A 17,980-nucleotide genomic window follows, 5' to 3' on the forward strand; every position below is an offset into this window, starting at 1 on the left:
ACAAATACCTAGTGAAGACAAGAGCTGAAACTTATGTGAACATCTCACTTCTCTGTCTACATAAGTACAGTCAAGTTTAGATTTCTCCAGCAAAAAGCCAAAGCAAGTTTTTCATTTCCCTAAATACTCTACACTGCATAGAAAGGCTGCTGCATCACTGTGTAGCACGTACTTTTCTGGCCTTTAGCTCGGAAAAAAACTCTGAACACCTTCCTCCAGGACACTGGAATATTAGCTGATTAAATACAAAAGAAGCACAGGTTCAAAAAACCTTTTAATTTTTTTAACTTGTTTAATCTGCATTCCAAAACAATTCAAGTATTTACTGTAAAAAAAAAAAAAAAAAAAGAGAGAGGCAAGTGTTTCAGAAATTTAATGCCAAGTTTAACCTGTTTCACTATACAACACAAGCATGCCAATTTGATGGCATGACTTTTTTATAAAAAACATCCCCCCCCCCAAAAAAAACCCGAAAAAACAAAAACCACTTTATTAACCTTTCATGCCAGAAATCCAGAAATGTGCATTTTAGCTACAGTCAGTCATGGACAGGACATGAATCCATCCAGCTGAAGTAACATCTGGACAGAAGGCAGGTATGCTCTATGCTTTCTCATAGTGGCGAACAGCAACCACATCACCAAAGGTAAGAGTCTGCAAGTCCAAGGAAAAGACAGACATGTTAGAGGCAGAACCATTTTCTGTAATGGTTTAACACATTATGAAATCCATGCTAGATCAAGGTTGGTTTATGTGATGTAATTTATAGAAAAACAAATAAATCTAGATTGACATTTTAAATGAACAAGAAGCCAAACCTTAGTTATGGTTCCCATAAGAAATTATATTTTCTCCTTGCTGCTTTATCACCCAAGAAACACATAATGCACATTTACAAGGCAGCTGTTAAAAATTTAACTTACTGTTTATTTTTTTTAATATAGGATTGTTTCAATACAAACTTCACACTTATTTTCCCAAAGCTTATCCCACTAACATGTGCAATCTAAAATTCCAAGGCCTCTATACTACTATGCATAAATACAAACTCTAGGAGAACATTGTCTAAAAAAAAAAATGCATTCTGTACCCTGTGTAGCTAGAACTACCAAATACTCTTAAGTCACTGCAGTTGTGTTCTGGAGGTATTTCCTGAAGTAGAACAGGGCACCTCATTGTATTCAAATTCCAAAGGACAACATTTTCTGTATATGTGTGATTTGTGCATAGTGCTTCAAAAACAAAAGTATAGGTTTTCCCTTGAAACACTTGCCACATTGTGTATCAGTATGCTTTAAAGTTTGTATTATCTGCAAGTCTTCATCCACACAGATATTCTGAAGCAATTAGAAAACAAAACAACGGGTCTTCTCCAACAACCAAGTTTGATAAATTAGTATAGCTGGAGACATTTTTTTTTTGAAAGCTACATCTCTGTGCCATGAAAAGTGCTATCCTGGACATTAGCTATAGTAACTTACAGCATTTATGCACCCTATAGTCTTGTTTCTAAGAAGTCTGGAAAAGCAGGCAAATTTAAACTCAGACTTTTCTCTACATAATTGCTGTTTATCATAGTTTTTAAACAAGCTAGGATGGCTAAATCCTTTATTTTTAAATATGAAAATGCTATTAGGTCCTGCAATATTGAAATTTTATTTTCACAGAAAACTACTTGTTCTGTGTAAGTAAATACTATTTATGGGTGTATACATAAAACAAGTTTTCAGAGAAGTCTAAATTGCCGCTAGCAACAGATAACTTCCTATCTAATCAAGAACTTTGTATCATTACAACTCTCCAGGACTTTTTTATTTGGTTTTTGTAAAAAGTCTAAAAAGAACATATATACTCTGGAAATCCACAGGCTCGCCTGCCTAAAGCCACTAGCAATTTTTAATTGTTAGTAAAACAAGACACAGACCAAACCAAAATAAATATTTTAAAAATCCCTGCTAGCTTTCCCCACCAACTAGTTTAAGGATTTGTCTAAGCCACAGCATGCACAAAGTTTGAGATAAGGGTAAGTTGGGAGTGTTTGCGGTGCATGTGAATGCTCAGTGTGCTCCATACTTACCATTACCATTTTGCCATCCTTTATTTCTCTCACAAAGTTTGTCTCTTTGCCGTCCCATTTCTGTACGTGCACTAGCTTCTCTCCATCCAGGGTCACAACTGACTGTGAGATACCCAGAAACACAAAGACATGCCTTTATTTAAGGTACTTGGGATTCTGCTCACACATTCAGCATGCACTCTTCTATTGAATTCTCTTCAATAGATGGATGTGGATCGAGAATGATAAAGAGTCCCAGCCATTTTAAAGCCAAGGCTATGAATCATCCTCGTTTTAGTCATGAAATCCACACAACTCTTGCTTGTGTCGAAGGATGAAAAGATAGTTTTCTTTGAGTTCTAATCTCACAAGAACTTGCTTCGGATGTGCCTTGAAATAATATCTGAAGTTAAGCCCCCAAAAGTGCAGAAAAAGAGGCATCTGACTATTTTGACTGGGAAGGATTATGCCAAATGATGTTTAGCTTGTGAGAAAAGCAGGCAACTAACACAATTGACACTGGAAGACCGACAGGGAGCTGGCAACGTGATACATTCAGAAAAGGAATGGTGTGTGTAAGCAGGCAGGGCAAGCAAGACTCAGTCTTGCCTTTTTTTCCTGCCCTTTGCTGCGCTGTAACAAGTAGCAGCAGAAGTTACATCTTTTTCTTTTGACCCTACCAATGGCAGACCCTGGGAGGTAGGGGGGGGGCAAGAAAAAGAGGCGGCTGCAGCCTGAGTTCACTTACTTGGCAGTTTCTGTCATCGGGGGTAGTTTCATCAAATTCCTCTCCGAGTTTAAAGCTGATTTCTGTGTTTTTGAAAGTGCTTTGAGTTCTGATCACTACTTTGTCCCCCTCGGTGCTGATAATCACAGTGGGTTTAGTCACATTCCCCACCTGCCGTGTTGCAAACCCCACTCCTAGACCATTCAAGGGAAAAGAGAAACATCAAACTTCGGAATTTTTACCTTTTTTTTCCCCCCCCCACATATCGAAGTACAGAGATCTTTCACCCCGCTCTGCAGCTGTAAGCTATCCCTGTGAAACGCTGCTTTCTGCTTTTCTCGTGCCCTTGTACCAAGAGTCTCCACCGCTACTGTCCGCCCAGCTGTAGCTCCGCGCCCTCCCTCGCCGCCGAGCACGGCAGCACCGCACTCCGTCCGCAGTCCCACGCACGGCCTCGATCACTTCCGCTGCTCAGAGTTTCAATTCCTTATCACTCCAGCATATTGATTTCTTTTTTGCTTGGTTGTTTCAAAGTTATCCGCACGCAGCACGTGCTCGTCCTTCACACGTTTCCCTTAGCGCGGGGGCATTTCCCGGAACCTCTCCCACACAAACACACCCGCCCCCCCAGGTGAGTGACTCGCATCGAATTAGCTCTATGGATAGAAGCACAGCCACCAAAATCACCCCCTCCATCACCACCACTGCTGCCAATATCTCATCTACACCTCTGACAATGGCAGGGAGCCTTTTCAATATTTTTTTTTCCAGATGGTGAAAAATTCCAGGGTATCCCAAAGGTGCCGCCGCCCGGCCGTACCTACCCAGTGCCTTCATATACTCGTCGAAGTTGTGGCTGTCTACCAGCTTCCAGGTGGCGCAGAAAGCCTCGACCATGGCGGCCGGCTACGTGTTCCAAGCGCGGTGCCGGGGATAACGGGGGTGCCAGGGACAGCAGGAGCGCCAATGCCGCCGCGCCGCTCCGCATTTAAAGCCGGCGCCCGGCGGGGAGCCGGAGGCGGGGAGAGGCTGCGGTCCGCCCCCGGCGCCCGCACCGCTGGGGGAGGGCGCTCCCGCCGCCGGGGAGGGGGCGCGGGGTGGCCGGCCGGGCCCTCGGCAGGACGTGGAGGGGGCAGGGAGAGGGGCTGCCCCCGCCTGCCGCACCACTCATCGCCTGAGCCGCCCCGGGGACACCCCCGCCCGCCCGCCTCGCTGTCACGGGAACGCGCGGGCTAAACGAGAAGCGGGCACCCAACGTGAAAGGCTACTGAGTGAAAACATAGGATCGTAGCGGTACTGCAGAACGCCAGCGCCAAAAGTTTTCCCATGAAGATTTTCAAGGCCATTTTGGTGCTGGCCAAGTACAGATCCCTTTACCCACAATGTCATCTGTATGGATGCTGCCTGAACTTGGTATTTGCTGTTCATGGCTCTTAACGGCATCTTGGCTCCACAAGTGTCATCATTTGGAGGTTAAGAATGAAGAAAAAGACCTTAAAACTGTTTTTCTTTTTTTCTTTTTTTCTTTTTTCTTTTTACGTCTTCTTTCTAGTTGTTCCTTGAATTTGTTGAAGGCCTTAGGTGGTCATCTTGTCTCATCTTGAGTGCTTTTCAGAAAGCAGCCTGTCTCTGTGGGACATCCCACGGTGCCAGCTTTTCCTGACCTATGGCTTGGATGGATTCCAGAATAGTGAATAGAGCACTTCAGGTCTTGCAACAAAACTCAGGGACTGAGTGAAAGAGAATTTATGTGATTTAGGAACAAAACCTCAACAATTTTCAACCTAGTTCAGCCATAAAAAATAGAAACAATTAGGAATACTTTCTAACATTTTTAAACTAGTTTTTGACCATCATTTGTATTTCTTTCAGGCGCTTGTAGTATGGCATATTCTTTGGGTGTAGGGCAAATGATATTTCTGGCAGGATTTTAATTCAGCATGCCAGGTTGGATGGGGCATTGAGCAGCCTGGACTAGTGGAATGGTCCCTGACCATGGCAGAGGGCTTGGAACTGCATGATCCCTTCCAACCCAAATCATTCTATGAATCTGTGATACTAAATTCTAAATTATTTTAGCAATATTCTCATGAACTGGCAATGTCTCCTCTCCCAGTACTGACAAGAAAAAGTTATCTCCTCATACAGATTTTATTTGCTGTAGCCCTGGAGCCCTTGTTTATTATTCTGGTGCAGATGTGTGCACAGAGCCTGGGATAGCTCGTGCTGTCTTTGCTCACTGGGGCTTGTATATAACCAGCCTCATGGACTTTGTGATATAAAACTCCTGAAAATGATTCAGTGCCATCCCTGGTAGCTGGATTCCTCAAGGACACTTCTGCCTTGCACCTTCTTCCGGACAGTGCTTCAGCCTGGCCTTTGGGAGGCAGCATCTTCAGGATCCTTCATAATTTAAGCAGTCATACCTACACTGATGGGACAGCTCTGTTCTGCTAGGATTTCTCAATGTATTTAAATAAGATAAAGTACTTAGTGGGATGACCTACCCTTAAGGGGAAGGAAGCACATAAGAATTTCTTCAGAAAAATACATTTTTAACACTTTGTACCATACTTCAAATATAAAACAGGGCCTGTTAAAATGTTCACATTCCCTCTTAAGTGGATAGGTTGCCAGAGTCCTCACATCATGTTTTATGATGGTGAGATCCCACCTATATGCTTTAGTGATGATTTGGAACCAGGGTAAATCAACAGTAGGAAATGTTACATTACTGACTCCTTTGTGGGGTGACAAGCCACAGTTCAAAATGTTTTCCATAGCATCTTATGCCCTGTGTTTGATTGTGGAGCCTTATGCAAGAGTTATGCTAATGTCAAAAACTAGAACAAGTCATCTTGAGTGACACAAATGCTTTGCTATGGCTGAAACAGAGATCTTGGTGTGAAATACATGGACCTGGTGTGCATTTTGGGTTGCTGCACAGGATACCAGCTTGGAGTTTCTTTTGTGCTGTCAGTACTTGGATGATTTTAACAGACTGAGTACTCCTGTGACAAACAGTATCTCCGGAGATTCTGAACAGCCAGGGATTCATTCTCCTTTACACTAAACCCTTTACACCACCCGAGCAGTGTAAGTAGGCACATTTGCAGTCCCTGTACAAGGTCTGCTTAAAAGATGAAAATTCTGCAGCAAGATATCCCTGCGTAATGAGTAACCCTTGCTTCCAAAGGCCATCTAGTGAGACTGCTCTAACCTTCAGCCTTCAGATATAGGACAGACAAACTGATTTTGGCTACTTTTCCCCCTGTTATATCCCTGCTTCATATGCTCTCACACATTCAGAGAATGAGGCTGTCAGCCTCATTCAGCCTTCATTCTGTACTCAAAAGAAAACAAAAACATTACTTCTTCAGAAAAAAAAAAAAAAAGGTGTGAGGGGTATGGGGAGGAAGGGAGCACCACAAGATGGTTACCAGGTTCTGAAGTAGAAAAGTCTGACCATGAGGTTCTGTCATATGTGGACTCCTCATAATCTGTGTCAGGAACTGCTGAGCATCTAACCACAACAGCCAGTCACTAAAGGCTTAATGTCTCACTGTAAAAAAGTAAAACTTCTTCTCTGTCCCCCTCTGGATATAATGCAGGCAGGGCTCTCTTGCTACACCAATTCAGTTAATCTCTGTCTTTTCACCATCTTTGTAGTACAATAGTCAGGAATACTATGTTAAGGGGATACTATGTTATAAGACCTTCAGATAATGCAGTGATGATTGTATTATTCAAACATTTCTGGCAATGAAGGTCCAGGAACTGCAGAACATCTTGTACCCATATGTGCAACAAAGGGCAGCAGTGATACCAGGGCCTAACTCCCCTGGTACAAAAGCAGATGTAGGTATTCAGAAGCCTTTTAGGAATTGAATTCCATTGAAAGCCAACAGGATTCAGGGTCCTAGCTCACTTAGGCATTTCTTTAAATTCTTTGTATTATGAAACATATAGGGAGCTACTTTTGAATTAAAGAAACTGAAAATAATGTGCAGCTGAAAGAAGTTTCCTCTATTTATGGACAGCATGCTAGGGTATTCTCAGCAAATTTTAAGTTTGTTTGAAGTCCTGCTGTAAATCTTTGTGCAGCTTTGATCTCAGTGTAATAAACAAATGAAAAGAGTTTAGTGGCTATTGTATCAGACAGGATGAGTGTGATTCTTCAGGTCTGAGTGTGATTTTGTTTTTGGAGCTACAGAAAAACATAATGTCAAACAGGGCAGTAGAATGTTCTTAACTAAAATTATTGTATATGTCTCTTAGCTGTCTAAGAGATTTGCTGATCTTCCTAATAAAAAGAAACCATCTCAGTGCTGTTGGTGAGTCACAGAAAATACCTAAGTTTATTTACTCCATCAATGGACAGCTAATTAGAAATCTCAGGTTCAAAAAGAGATAAATGCCTCATGGAGAAGACACCAAATTATGCAGCTGCACAAGCAAGTGGTCACAGAATGGTCCCAGGTACAAAGCATCTGTATGAATCCAGTTTTGAGCTGTGTAAATGCCATGGGAAGGGCTTTGCTGGAGCTTTGGACCAGATGATAGCTGAGGTGCAAGGTAAGGCAAAGCACAGGCAGGAGCAGGAAAGACATGTTACTACAATATCCTTTCTAAGAGCATGACATATCTTGAACAAAACTTAGGAACATGTTCAGCAGGTTTCCTGCCACTGTAAAGCTCAAGCAAAATAATGCCAGGACAGGGTAGCATTAGACAAAAGTCATGTTAATGTCTAATTCTGGTGTTCGTTGCTAATTGGTGAAAACTAAATGGTCTGTGATCATGCATTTCATTCTTGTAGACTCTCTCTTCTGTTACAAATTGGTGTGACATGAGTTTAGGAGAGTCCTGGAAAATAACACCCACTAATACCTCGTTATGAACTATTAGACATATATTTAGATTGGTTTAAGCTGGGAGGACAGCTGGTTGACAATGATTTAAAGTAAGCAAATGCTATGAAATATCTCCAGGGTGTTCTCTGCTTCTGAAAGGCATTTGGGAGGTTGTTATCTCTTGTTTAATATTACTGTGTCACTTACATTTAGATTACTCAAGTGAGACATTTTCCTCAAAGATTTAGCCTGCATTAAAGCCAGCCACTCTCCTGGCGCCCAGTTCAATTTATTGAAGATGAAGTTCCTTTAATTTTGTGCCATTAGGCCTTTGTTATTTTAATATTTGTCTTTGCTTTCTTTTACATTTAAGAATAGAAAAACTATTTAAAAGCCTTTGAACTGTAACAGAAATGTCCGATACTGTGTGTCACTTACAATAGCTGTCTAGTTACTGTAAAAAATCAATACAAGAAATCAGCTTTCCAGACTTAAAATTTCAGCATGGGTATATGTAAGGAAGCAAGAAACAAATTTGTATAAATAAGCAACCTGACTATTTCAGGGAGTAATAATAACTCAGAGAAATTTAGAAGGCGTGTGAATACTATGAACATACTAAATTAAAATAATTCTTATTAGAAGGAATGGAAAAATAGCACATAGGTTTAAAGAGATTAGGTGACTTGCATTTCACCTGTTGCAGCTGATTCTGAGAGACATGTAGATTTGGTGTTCAGGGCAGACTAATGAGAATATTATTAGAGCAGAAAGACCCTCTGTATTAAGGTCCAAGGACTGTATTATAGCAAAGGAGGGAATGATTTTTGTCATCAATATAAATTTTACAGTGTTAAAGGTACAAGTTTAAGTTGTCATACATCACAAATATCATGTTCTCTTTCTGTAGCCCTAGAATATGCTATGGACGCTGTCAAATATGTAAATAAGCATGAGTATTTGGAGTTCAGCATAATGAATCTCAAGCTAATCAATCCCAAGGTAAATCCTTTCAGCAAAACAAGAAACAACTGTGCAATTTGCAGGGCTGAATTTAAGAAATTTTTGGAATGGCTTAATGTACCTGCATTCAGTTTGTCCATCTGAAGCACTCGATTTTCTATAATATACTGAAATCACTCTCAGTGCCAGCTGAGATTTAGGCAAGAAGTAAAATCAGGTTTATTTCACTGAGTTTCAAGAATTCAAGAATTTAAGAGAACAACTACTGGATTTGTAAAACAGTTGCAAAGTTACAACTCAGCTCATTAACTACCTGCATTTGGATATTACTAAGGTCCTCCTCTCTTCCACTGAGCTAGGGACTGACAGGACACAGTCACAGCCTTTTGGAGCCAGATATGATCTCCCAGATGCAGCTGGAGCCACACTCCTCTGGGTTTGTGTCCTCTAAATTGGAATCTCTCACTCAGAGCAAACGTTTCCTCAGAAGTTTTAAAGAGCACTGGTAGTGCATCTGGAGAAATATATGAAATCCAGTCTTGATAAATAATTTAATTAGGTTATCAATTTATGGGCCTGTCATGGATGAATAAATGCCTGATACAGATCAGGCATTTGAAATGAAACCTCATGCTGGGTGACCTAGCTGGAATTACATACCTAACTTGATTCATTCAAGAGTGCAACCATATCCCTGCTTTACATATTGGTTTGTGACCAAGCCCTGACTCATTGCTGAGTTTTCATGAGTCTAAATACATAAATTTCCTGAAACACAAAATTTTAGCCCAACTTGAGCATTGCAGGGTTACGATAGCTCATAACTAGCTTTAAATAAGGACTACAACCAAGACAAGTTTGGGGAAAATTTTGGTCATACTAGATGTTTGGAGACAATCCCAGAGAAATGGTAGTCTCTTCAGTCTGGTACACAAAACTCCAGTCACTGAAGGAAAGTTAGACCTACGAAATTTATATTGAAAATGAAGTGCATATTAGCTGTGGGGAGACTTAAGCCTTTGGCCAGCTTTCAAACTGCCTTACAAGACTTTTCAACCCTGTAAATTGTAAACTATGCTAACAACCACAGCTATTGGGCATGATGCAGGAAGTAATTCAGAGAAGTTCTATATCCTGGATTATGCAAGAAATCACATGAGTTGGTCACAATAGACAAGCCTATACCAGGAAACTTAAAAACACATCCTACTTGCTAAGTGTAGGTTCGTAGTTTGCCAAATCCAGTCTGTTATGGGAAAAAGTACAGACATACACAGAATGGAAAGCAGGCATGTAGTCCCTGCCTGAATCATCATGGGATTCACTTTGTGGACTGTACTGCACTAAGTGCCAGTAGGGAGTTATAGATACTGCCACTATTCCTTTAATTTCCTACATTCATGTGTACATGTTATGCCACTAATTCCCTACATTCATGTATACGTGTTATGAAAGGTTTCCCCCTCAGTGTGGCAACAGTAAACATAAACCAGACCCTCTGTGGTCAAAATCATTAACTAATCTTGTAATATTTAAACAAGGCTTCTAATAGCATCTTCCTCCAGACCTTTGAAACTTTCTTGAATGACTGATCAGCCTTGCACCCAGAGCTCAAAACATCCAGAGTCCAGAGCCAGTGGAGGGTGCAGGACCAGGCTGACTTGCTCGCACCATGATTGGCCCAGATGCTCTGATTAAAGGAGGGCTGTGGAGCAGAAGCATGGTGCAACTGTCATGCCTTGAACTCCACCTCATTGCCCTTTGTCTTCCCTCCCTTAAATATACTCCTTCTTACATTCCAGCATTTCATTTCATCCTTTGTTAAAAAAAAAAAAAAAAAAAAAAAAGGATGCAAAGTTCAAAGGCTGTCTGAAAGAAGATGCCCGGAAGAAACTTATTTCAGCACTTTTTTTAGATTGCAACAGCACCTCTACTTGCATAATGACATGTTATTTGTTTTCCATAGAAGCTTTCCCTGTCTCTGTGTAAGAGACAAGGGCCGTTCTGGGCCTGGCTCAAGGATGTCTCATGAATCTGTCTGATAAAGTAAAATTTACCCAGTACTTTGTGAGAGGAACAGAAATGTCTTTCTACCATCTCATTTTAGTGAATACGGAGGTAATTAAAGAGATTAGTTTCTTGTATGGAGTTTTGAAAGCACTAACGCTGGATGTTGAACTTGAGGTGTGAGTGAAGCAAGGGCTGAGCACTGAAGACAGGAAAGGAGCATGTATAAGCTTTGAACGGAATAAGAGGACAAATCGAGAGGGAAGGAAGGAACGGGATAGGATTGGATTCTTGAGTCCCCTTCCCCTTGCTTGGGAAGCCGCGGGAATTGCGGCGCCCAGGGCCCGTGTGGGGACGAGCAGCCGCTAGAGCGAAGGCCGCGCCAGGCAAGGGCGCCCTCTGCCGCCAGCGCCCGGGGGAGCCCCGTCCTCCGTCCCGCGGCGCTGTCACAGCCCCCGCTCTTCTTCAGGGCAGCGATCCGGAGAAACAGGTCCGGAAGGAGATCCGAAGTCCACCGTCCCAGGGAGTCGGGAGCCGGGAGCCGGACAGAGGCTGTGAGGAAGGCGAGGGCCCGGCTGTGTGGCTGGCGCGGGCTCGGGCGCCATCTTGTGGTGCTGCCTGACGGCTGCGGAGCCCATCCCTCGGGAATGCTGCTGCACCCTTAGGAAACTGGGTGCGTTACTGGGAAACTGCTTTTGGAATACTGCTGGGCATTAGCAGCAGTTCACATGCTCCTTCTTTTTAGGTTTACACTGCTGATATATCATTGATAAACATGCCCGGGGAGTCTGGAAATAAAAGCACAGAAAGCCCTACACAGTAGGGTCAAGCCAGTCTTTCACAGATTAGCTTTCCCATACATTGTGTGATAAACTCTGGATTTATAGCATCAATCCTTGCACAGCAGAGCCCCAGGAATGAAGCACTGGTAGGGATTGTCCAAATCCTCACATCAGGGCCTTTACATTGCAAGCAATTATTATAAATATATTTAATACAGAAAGCCCACAGCACACAGGTAACCCCTGTCCCCCCAACAAACAAACAAAGAAATAAACACACACACACAGACACACACAGACATGCAAACCACACAAACAACAACCATGAAACCCCACAACACTATTTATCAAATGTAAGTCTTGCACTACAATCCAGAGATCTGGCATCAGGATGTGGCACATGCCAAGGTGAAGTGGCGGCCTTCAGGCTTCCTGTTGCTTACATCCATTGGGATAGTCCCCACTGGGCTGAAGAGGAAAATAAACCAAGACAGTAAAGGAAGAGCTCTCAGTAATCACTGCTACTCACTAACAAAAGTAGAAAAGCTGCAGGTTGAGAAGATGAAACACAATTACACCTAAAAACGGTGAAAACATTCATCTGTGGTGGGATTTGCACCCAAGCCCAAATCGCAGAGTGGCCACCTAAAGCAAGGTAGGCTGCAAGGCAGACTCAGACACCTGTTTTACAGTATGAGTTTATGGGTTGAAACACAAGATGCCTCCTGCTTGCAATCACATGGATTTCTGTATACAGAGGCACCAAGGTTCTGGGCCCACAGCAAAACTCCTGAAGTGCACGTGTTGGACATGCTAGAGACATCCTGCCTCTCATCAGCCCAGCTGGCAGCTGGGTTTGAGGTCTCTTAAACGTGTCTCCCCTCACTGCCTTGCACAGCCTACTGGCAGGCTCAGGATCCCACTAGATGGCAGGACAGTTTAAGCCTTTGCTATTTCTACTTCAGAGCAAGTGCCCTGGGGTCCCGATGGGCTCAGCCCTACTGGTCTGTGCTGTCTGGACCCAGGGAAACCCACACTCACCACTCTCTGGGGCTTATGCTCACTGAACACACATGGAGAAATCCATGGACAAGTCTTTGTTCAATTCTGTTTCATAGACTTTATCACACACAGAGCATTAGCAGACAGAAGAGAGGAATATGAACTAATATTAATTTGCTAAATCTTGAAGTATTCATCTTTATGTGCGTGATACATAAAGGCTATTTAGCCTACTAATCATGGTAGGTAAAATGATAGTAGTGGTAAAGGGTAGTTTAAGCCTCTTATAGCCACTGCTCTCTTGTAATTTTTAAGTAACCAAGCCTAGTTATAATTTCTTAATGATATCTGGAAAACATCAAGGCAATTTTTCTATATATTCAAAATACCTAAATTGTTTTATATATGCACAATAAAATTACAAGGGTACTTCCCGCCTTTTTTTTTTTTTTGGCATGCTGAGTGGATAAGAATGGATAATTGCTCAGTTATGTTCTAAAATATGGACACAACATAATTACCTTTTTTGCTTGGTACTAAAATGAAATTCTTTGCTTTGTGAAAGCCCAGGATAGTGCTGTAAGATGATGAAAAAGATGCTATTACCTGTACCAAACTTGCTGGAATGGAAATTGGGATTAATGCATTATAATACCAGATTAGTCTTAATAGAAGTTTACTGCTGTCATTTATCAAGGTAATTAAGTATGTACCCAATTTTAGGCACCTAAGTAGTTCTATTGACTTCTGTGAAACCTGTCTGCATTTAAAGTTAAGCATGTTTTAAAATACCCAGTTGATTCAGGGCCATAACACTGCGGCCATGTGAACCAAGAGAATGCAGTGTTCTCAATTACCCATTAGTTGAACTAAGGGAGGGTGGTACAGCCTGCATAATGGTTGAAACTGGATAAACTGGCTCAGTGACAAACATATTCAGAACCACTTCATTTGCTCTTTACAGACTCAGCCAAAGTTTAGTAGGACTATTATCTGTCTTCAGCACACTAACAAGAAAATGAACCAAAGCTTCCCCCAACTTCAGCTGTGCTTAAGACAGTAACTCTGCCCAAGCCCCAGAGTACCCAGCATGGCACAAAGCCCCTCACACAGCCTAAAGGGGTGAGCTCCCTTCTGCCTGAGGCAAGAATCATGCACAACTAATAAACTCTGCTCCAAAGACCAAAGTTCATACAGTACAATGTTTTCTACATCAGTCAGTTTGTGAGTCAGTTTATAGTGGTCAGAAACATGCATTTGGCTCATAACTAGAGAAATTTGGTAAAATCCAGGCATTACTTATTGCTACATTCTAGCTACATTCTTATTGCTATATTCTTATTGCTACAACTAACTAGAAAAGAGATCTCTCATGCAGTCTAGACTAATACTTGTTTAGACACAAACCGTACATGCACATGGCAAAGAAGCATTTCTGTATTTGTAACTTGGTTAATTTGCAGTTAGATAATACACACATAAGATATTACAGATTTTTTAAAAATGTTCATCCTGCTTTTAATTAAATTCCATTTTAAATTTTAATTTTTACTACTGCATTTTTTCAAATTTGCTGTTAAAATTCTTTTTTATATGCAACATATTTTCAAAGGCAGGTTTATTTAGCTCAAGTACAAAGTAAACACCTGAGTGCTTACAATAAATTCCCCCGGGTGTCAAGCATCCTTGACTAGTTATAAATTATACATTTGTAGGGGGATAGAATATAAGAAAATAAGGATAGTGTAGAAAGTAATCTTACTCCTAAGGAGTTGCAGCTGGGCCAATTATCAAATAGTAGGAACAGGTCTGACTTTAACAGGCCACAGCTGTAAGCAATGAGAAGAAAAGTGCTATAAAAGAGTGGGTTGGCCCCTTCACTAGGGAAGTAGAGTCAGTTGGCTACTTTGTGAAGAAGAAAGAGTTAGTGCTCTGAGGAGCTGCCCACAAGAACTATGAAGAAGGTATGAAATTTTTGCGATAAGGAGACAAGAGTATGGAACCCCTGCAGTAAGATGACAATGTGCATTTGTGAGCAGTTAATGCCTTTTATGTATATAGCTATAGATTGGGGATTTTTTACATAGAATTTAGCACATGAATAATTTCCTAAATTCAGCTGGTTCATAATTAGTGTTTTTATAGCGAAAACTTCAAACTAGCTTAGATTAACAAAGTATCTGAAGTATCTATTCCTGTAACCCAAATTTCAATGTCTGTATTGTATCAGAGAAGAAACTAAATATATCCAGTGCTGCAAGTGTGAAGGAAGTGTGAAACACAGATGAAATAAAAGAAATATGAATTATTTGGTTTTAAATATTGTCCTACAGAAGAAACATTAAGAAATCAACTGAAGACAGAAAAGATTATAGATATTTATTTCCACAGTGAGATTAAACAGTTTTCATCATATACAAACATACCTACTTTACTTTAGGTACACATGAAAGCTACAATATTCAGCATGAAAACGAATGGCCGAAGTGGCGAGACTGCTAAGAGTGGGAGAACTGAGATAATCTGCCATAATCAAACAGAGGTAAGGAGAATCTGAAAACAAACACTGCTGATTATGTAGTTTATAAAACCTTCTGGCGACAGGAGTAGGAGAAAATTTTATTTTATGTAATTAATTTTTTTCTCACACCCATCTACATATGTCTAATGAGAACAAAAATCTCAGGAGATAAATTACAGATAGTGTCTGTAATCTAATATATACTTAATATCACTTTGTGGGGAGTGAACACATCTCTGTGCCAGAGAGAAAGAAGCTGGTTTGGGAAATTAAGAAACAGAATTTTTATTTTGAAACAATGATTAGTTCCTGGTAGGTATATTAATTGGAACTGTCAAAGAAGATTAGTTAGGATGAATACTATATCCAAAACTAGAGAGAACTGAAAACAAGAGATACATTCTTTAGTTTTCTTCCTATTTGGATATGTAGAACATTGCTTTAGAAGGATGACAGTGGAAAGAACTGTATGCCATCCACATAATCATTTAGGTACAAGTGTGTTGGCAAGTCATGTCTGTGCTGCTAAAGTTGCTACCACACTTCAGAAGGGGTGACACAGGGAAACTGTTGATGGGATTCATTAACCCAGGAGTCCTTAGGTGTTAGGAATCATTGCGTTTTCCTTCTGCCTCTTGACTTTCCAGCAAGGCTTTGGATGATGACACTTCTCCACCCTCTGCTCCTGCATCTAAACAGAGACAGAGTTAAACATTTATACCACACACATTCTCACAGCTTTTTTTATGTGTTTTTATTTGGATTCACTGATCATCTCTGTTTGGACTGGCTCTTTACTACCACAGTCATGGGTGCTTTAGAAAGAGAGATTAACTTTGAGAGGCATCTGATGGAGATGATTTTCCCACTTCTTGCACAGGCTGATCAATCTGCATTTGTCTGTAAAAAGTAGATTGGAAATTACTTTGTATTACTGTTTTTTTTGGGGGGGGGGGTAATTTCCAAAATCAAATTAAAACATCACATTTCTTTGAGCACTGTGTGGTCACAGGTAGATAACATTTCAGTTTATGGACATGCCAGTGTTCTGTCTGACCTTCTTTGACAAGAAATACCTATGTGAATTTACCCGGTCTTCCCAAGATTTTTTGTTACTCTGAGGTGGAAGTTCACTTTTCCACAGATTAGAGTAGAATGCTTGCATGACTGGTATAAATAAAAGCTCCCCAGTCATTATATGTACTGTTCCATGCTGTTTCTTTTGATCAAGTTTACTCACTGAGAAGCAGAAACTCCTCTTGCCTTGGTTTTCTTGCAAGCCATAATAATAATTTTCACATTACCTTCAAGCCCCACATGGTAGCACCAGTGGCAATAGCATACCCAAACCTATGGCAGTCCATAGCTTTTGGGAACAAGGAGAGGCCTGCTCAGCACATCTGGCTGTACAGTTCTCCACTTTATACTCCTCCATCTCCTCCACAGTCATAATCTAAGGGGTACATTTTCTCACTTGCCATAAAATATCAAAAACACCCAAAAAAATTATATATCTTGGTCTCTACATATTACAGCAAATATATAATGCTGTACACAATTCATCAGCTAAAGCCCTTGACAGAAACTACTTGATGTTTTAAGTCTGCTCAGAGATTCAGAGGCTTTAGAGTTCTATAGCAATAAAGAACCGAGTTACTTGACACCCTCCAGCCTTATGTAGCACACCACTGTTGTGGAAAGGGAGACAGAGTAATATCCTCTCTTGGCTTTTTCTGTGCAGGCTGGACATCTAATATCAGTGGAGTCTTTCAGACAGGGCAGAGGAAAACAGTTTGTTAGAGGAAATCTAACCTCATACTTGGTGGCACTTAGGAGTGCAATAGGTGCTAGTTAAGCTGCTGAGTGTTATTGGCAGAATGGTGCCCTAACACAGGTTACCAAATGTGGAAGACCAGTATAGCTTCTTGCTCTCAAACTTCTTGCAGCCTCCTCTTCAACCTTTGGATCACCAGTGACACCTATCAACTATTCAATGTGGTTCCAGACTACCTGTGGAAAGTCTCAGCACTCCAAAACTTACACACCACCACAGGAGGATCAGATATGATACAGATGGTCTGCATTTCAGAGCTAGGCTCCAAGATAAATAGCTGGTGCCAGGATATCTTCTGTTCATCTCACAAGAATGTCAGCTCCGTGTGGCTTACAGTGCACATGGATATTTACATCATACAGGTATGGTCCTTGTGTATTAAAAAAAAAAAAATAGAGCAAAGTCTCTTTTCTCTTCTAAACCAGCAAGTATTAGAACATCCTGTTCCTGACTTTTCACAGTAGCTGACAGCATTTTAGAAAGAGGAAATGTATGATCCAATGAACATTAGCTAAATTTGAAACAAGATGGAGAGTCCTCATCACCATTTCCCATAATCTTCACTGAATCTGAATTTGAGAGTAGCAACAAAATAGGGCATACTTTATATAGCCACATGTTCCATCTTCTCCACTTCTCTCATTTATCTAATTTCTTTGTTTGGAGCGGCAAATGACTTTCCTTTTTAAACTACTTATTGTTAAAGTCAGAAATAGGCAAAAGAAATGCCTGTTAGACTCCCAAATGTTTCACAAACTGTTTCCCTGCCACCACATTTGAACTTCAAAACTGTCTCTCCATTTTGATGAATTCTCCTTAGTTTGCTTGCTGTCTCATCAAAACTTTAACTTACAACACAATGAAGCTGAAATTCCCATCTGATACTTGTGGATTTCCCATCCCCAGAAAGCACCCAAGCTGTTGCAGTGGACCTAACTGCATTCTGTACTCACTTCTTATTATCACTACTGTAAACTGCTGATAACAGAATATGCTGCCTTCCAACATGCTCTGGCACATGTCAATGACAAAAGCCAAGGACAATTCCAGGTTCTTAATTGTTCTTCAAATCCTGGCAGTGCTGGTCTTGTATTTCTAAGAAAGCATCAGTACATTTTGCTAAAACTAACATAGTTGTGTTTCATTTCTTCTTCTTAATGAATTGGATGGAGACCAGGAGAGGAGGACTATTGTGTCATCTGGAGGGCTAGATATTTATCTTATGCCATGCAATA

At 41.0% G+C, this 17,980-nt stretch overlaps 2 protein-coding genes across 5 annotated transcripts in view; both read right to left on the reverse strand.

The window, feature by feature from the left end:
- Positions 1-357: 357 nt before the first annotated feature.
- Positions 358-3,776, reverse strand: FABP7 (fatty acid binding protein 7). The gene is made up of 4 exons (XM_071437608.1): positions 3,608-3,776; positions 2,805-2,977; positions 2,078-2,179; positions 358-654 (listed from the first exon to the last, which is right to left on the reverse strand). Exons 1-4 carry the CDS (start codon positions 3,678-3,680, stop codon positions 604-606), a joined length of 399 nt encoding a protein of 132 aa, XP_071293709.1. The 5' UTR covers positions 3,681-3,776; the 3' UTR covers positions 358-603.
- Positions 3,777-14,754: 10,978 nt separating this feature from the next.
- The window catches only part of PKIB (cAMP-dependent protein kinase inhibitor beta), a 54,372-nt gene continuing 51,146 nt past the window's right edge, over positions 14,755-17,980 (reverse strand). For all 4 annotated transcript variants that reach the window (XM_071437637.1, XM_071437619.1, XM_071437627.1 and 1 more), the window contains exon 3: positions 14,755-15,602. In XM_071437637.1, the coding sequence (XP_071293738.1) occupies positions 15,517-15,602 (86 nt within the window). In that variant the 3' untranslated portion in view covers positions 14,755-15,516. The remainder of the gene's footprint in view (positions 15,603-17,980) is intronic.

Source organism: Agelaius tricolor, unplaced genomic scaffold (assembly GCF_023055355.1).
Source record: "Agelaius tricolor isolate 1412-34295 unplaced genomic scaffold, bAgeTri1.0.p SCAF_1, whole genome shotgun sequence".
In the NCBI taxonomy this organism is placed as follows: Eukaryota; Metazoa; Chordata; class Aves; order Passeriformes; family Icteridae; genus Agelaius; species Agelaius tricolor.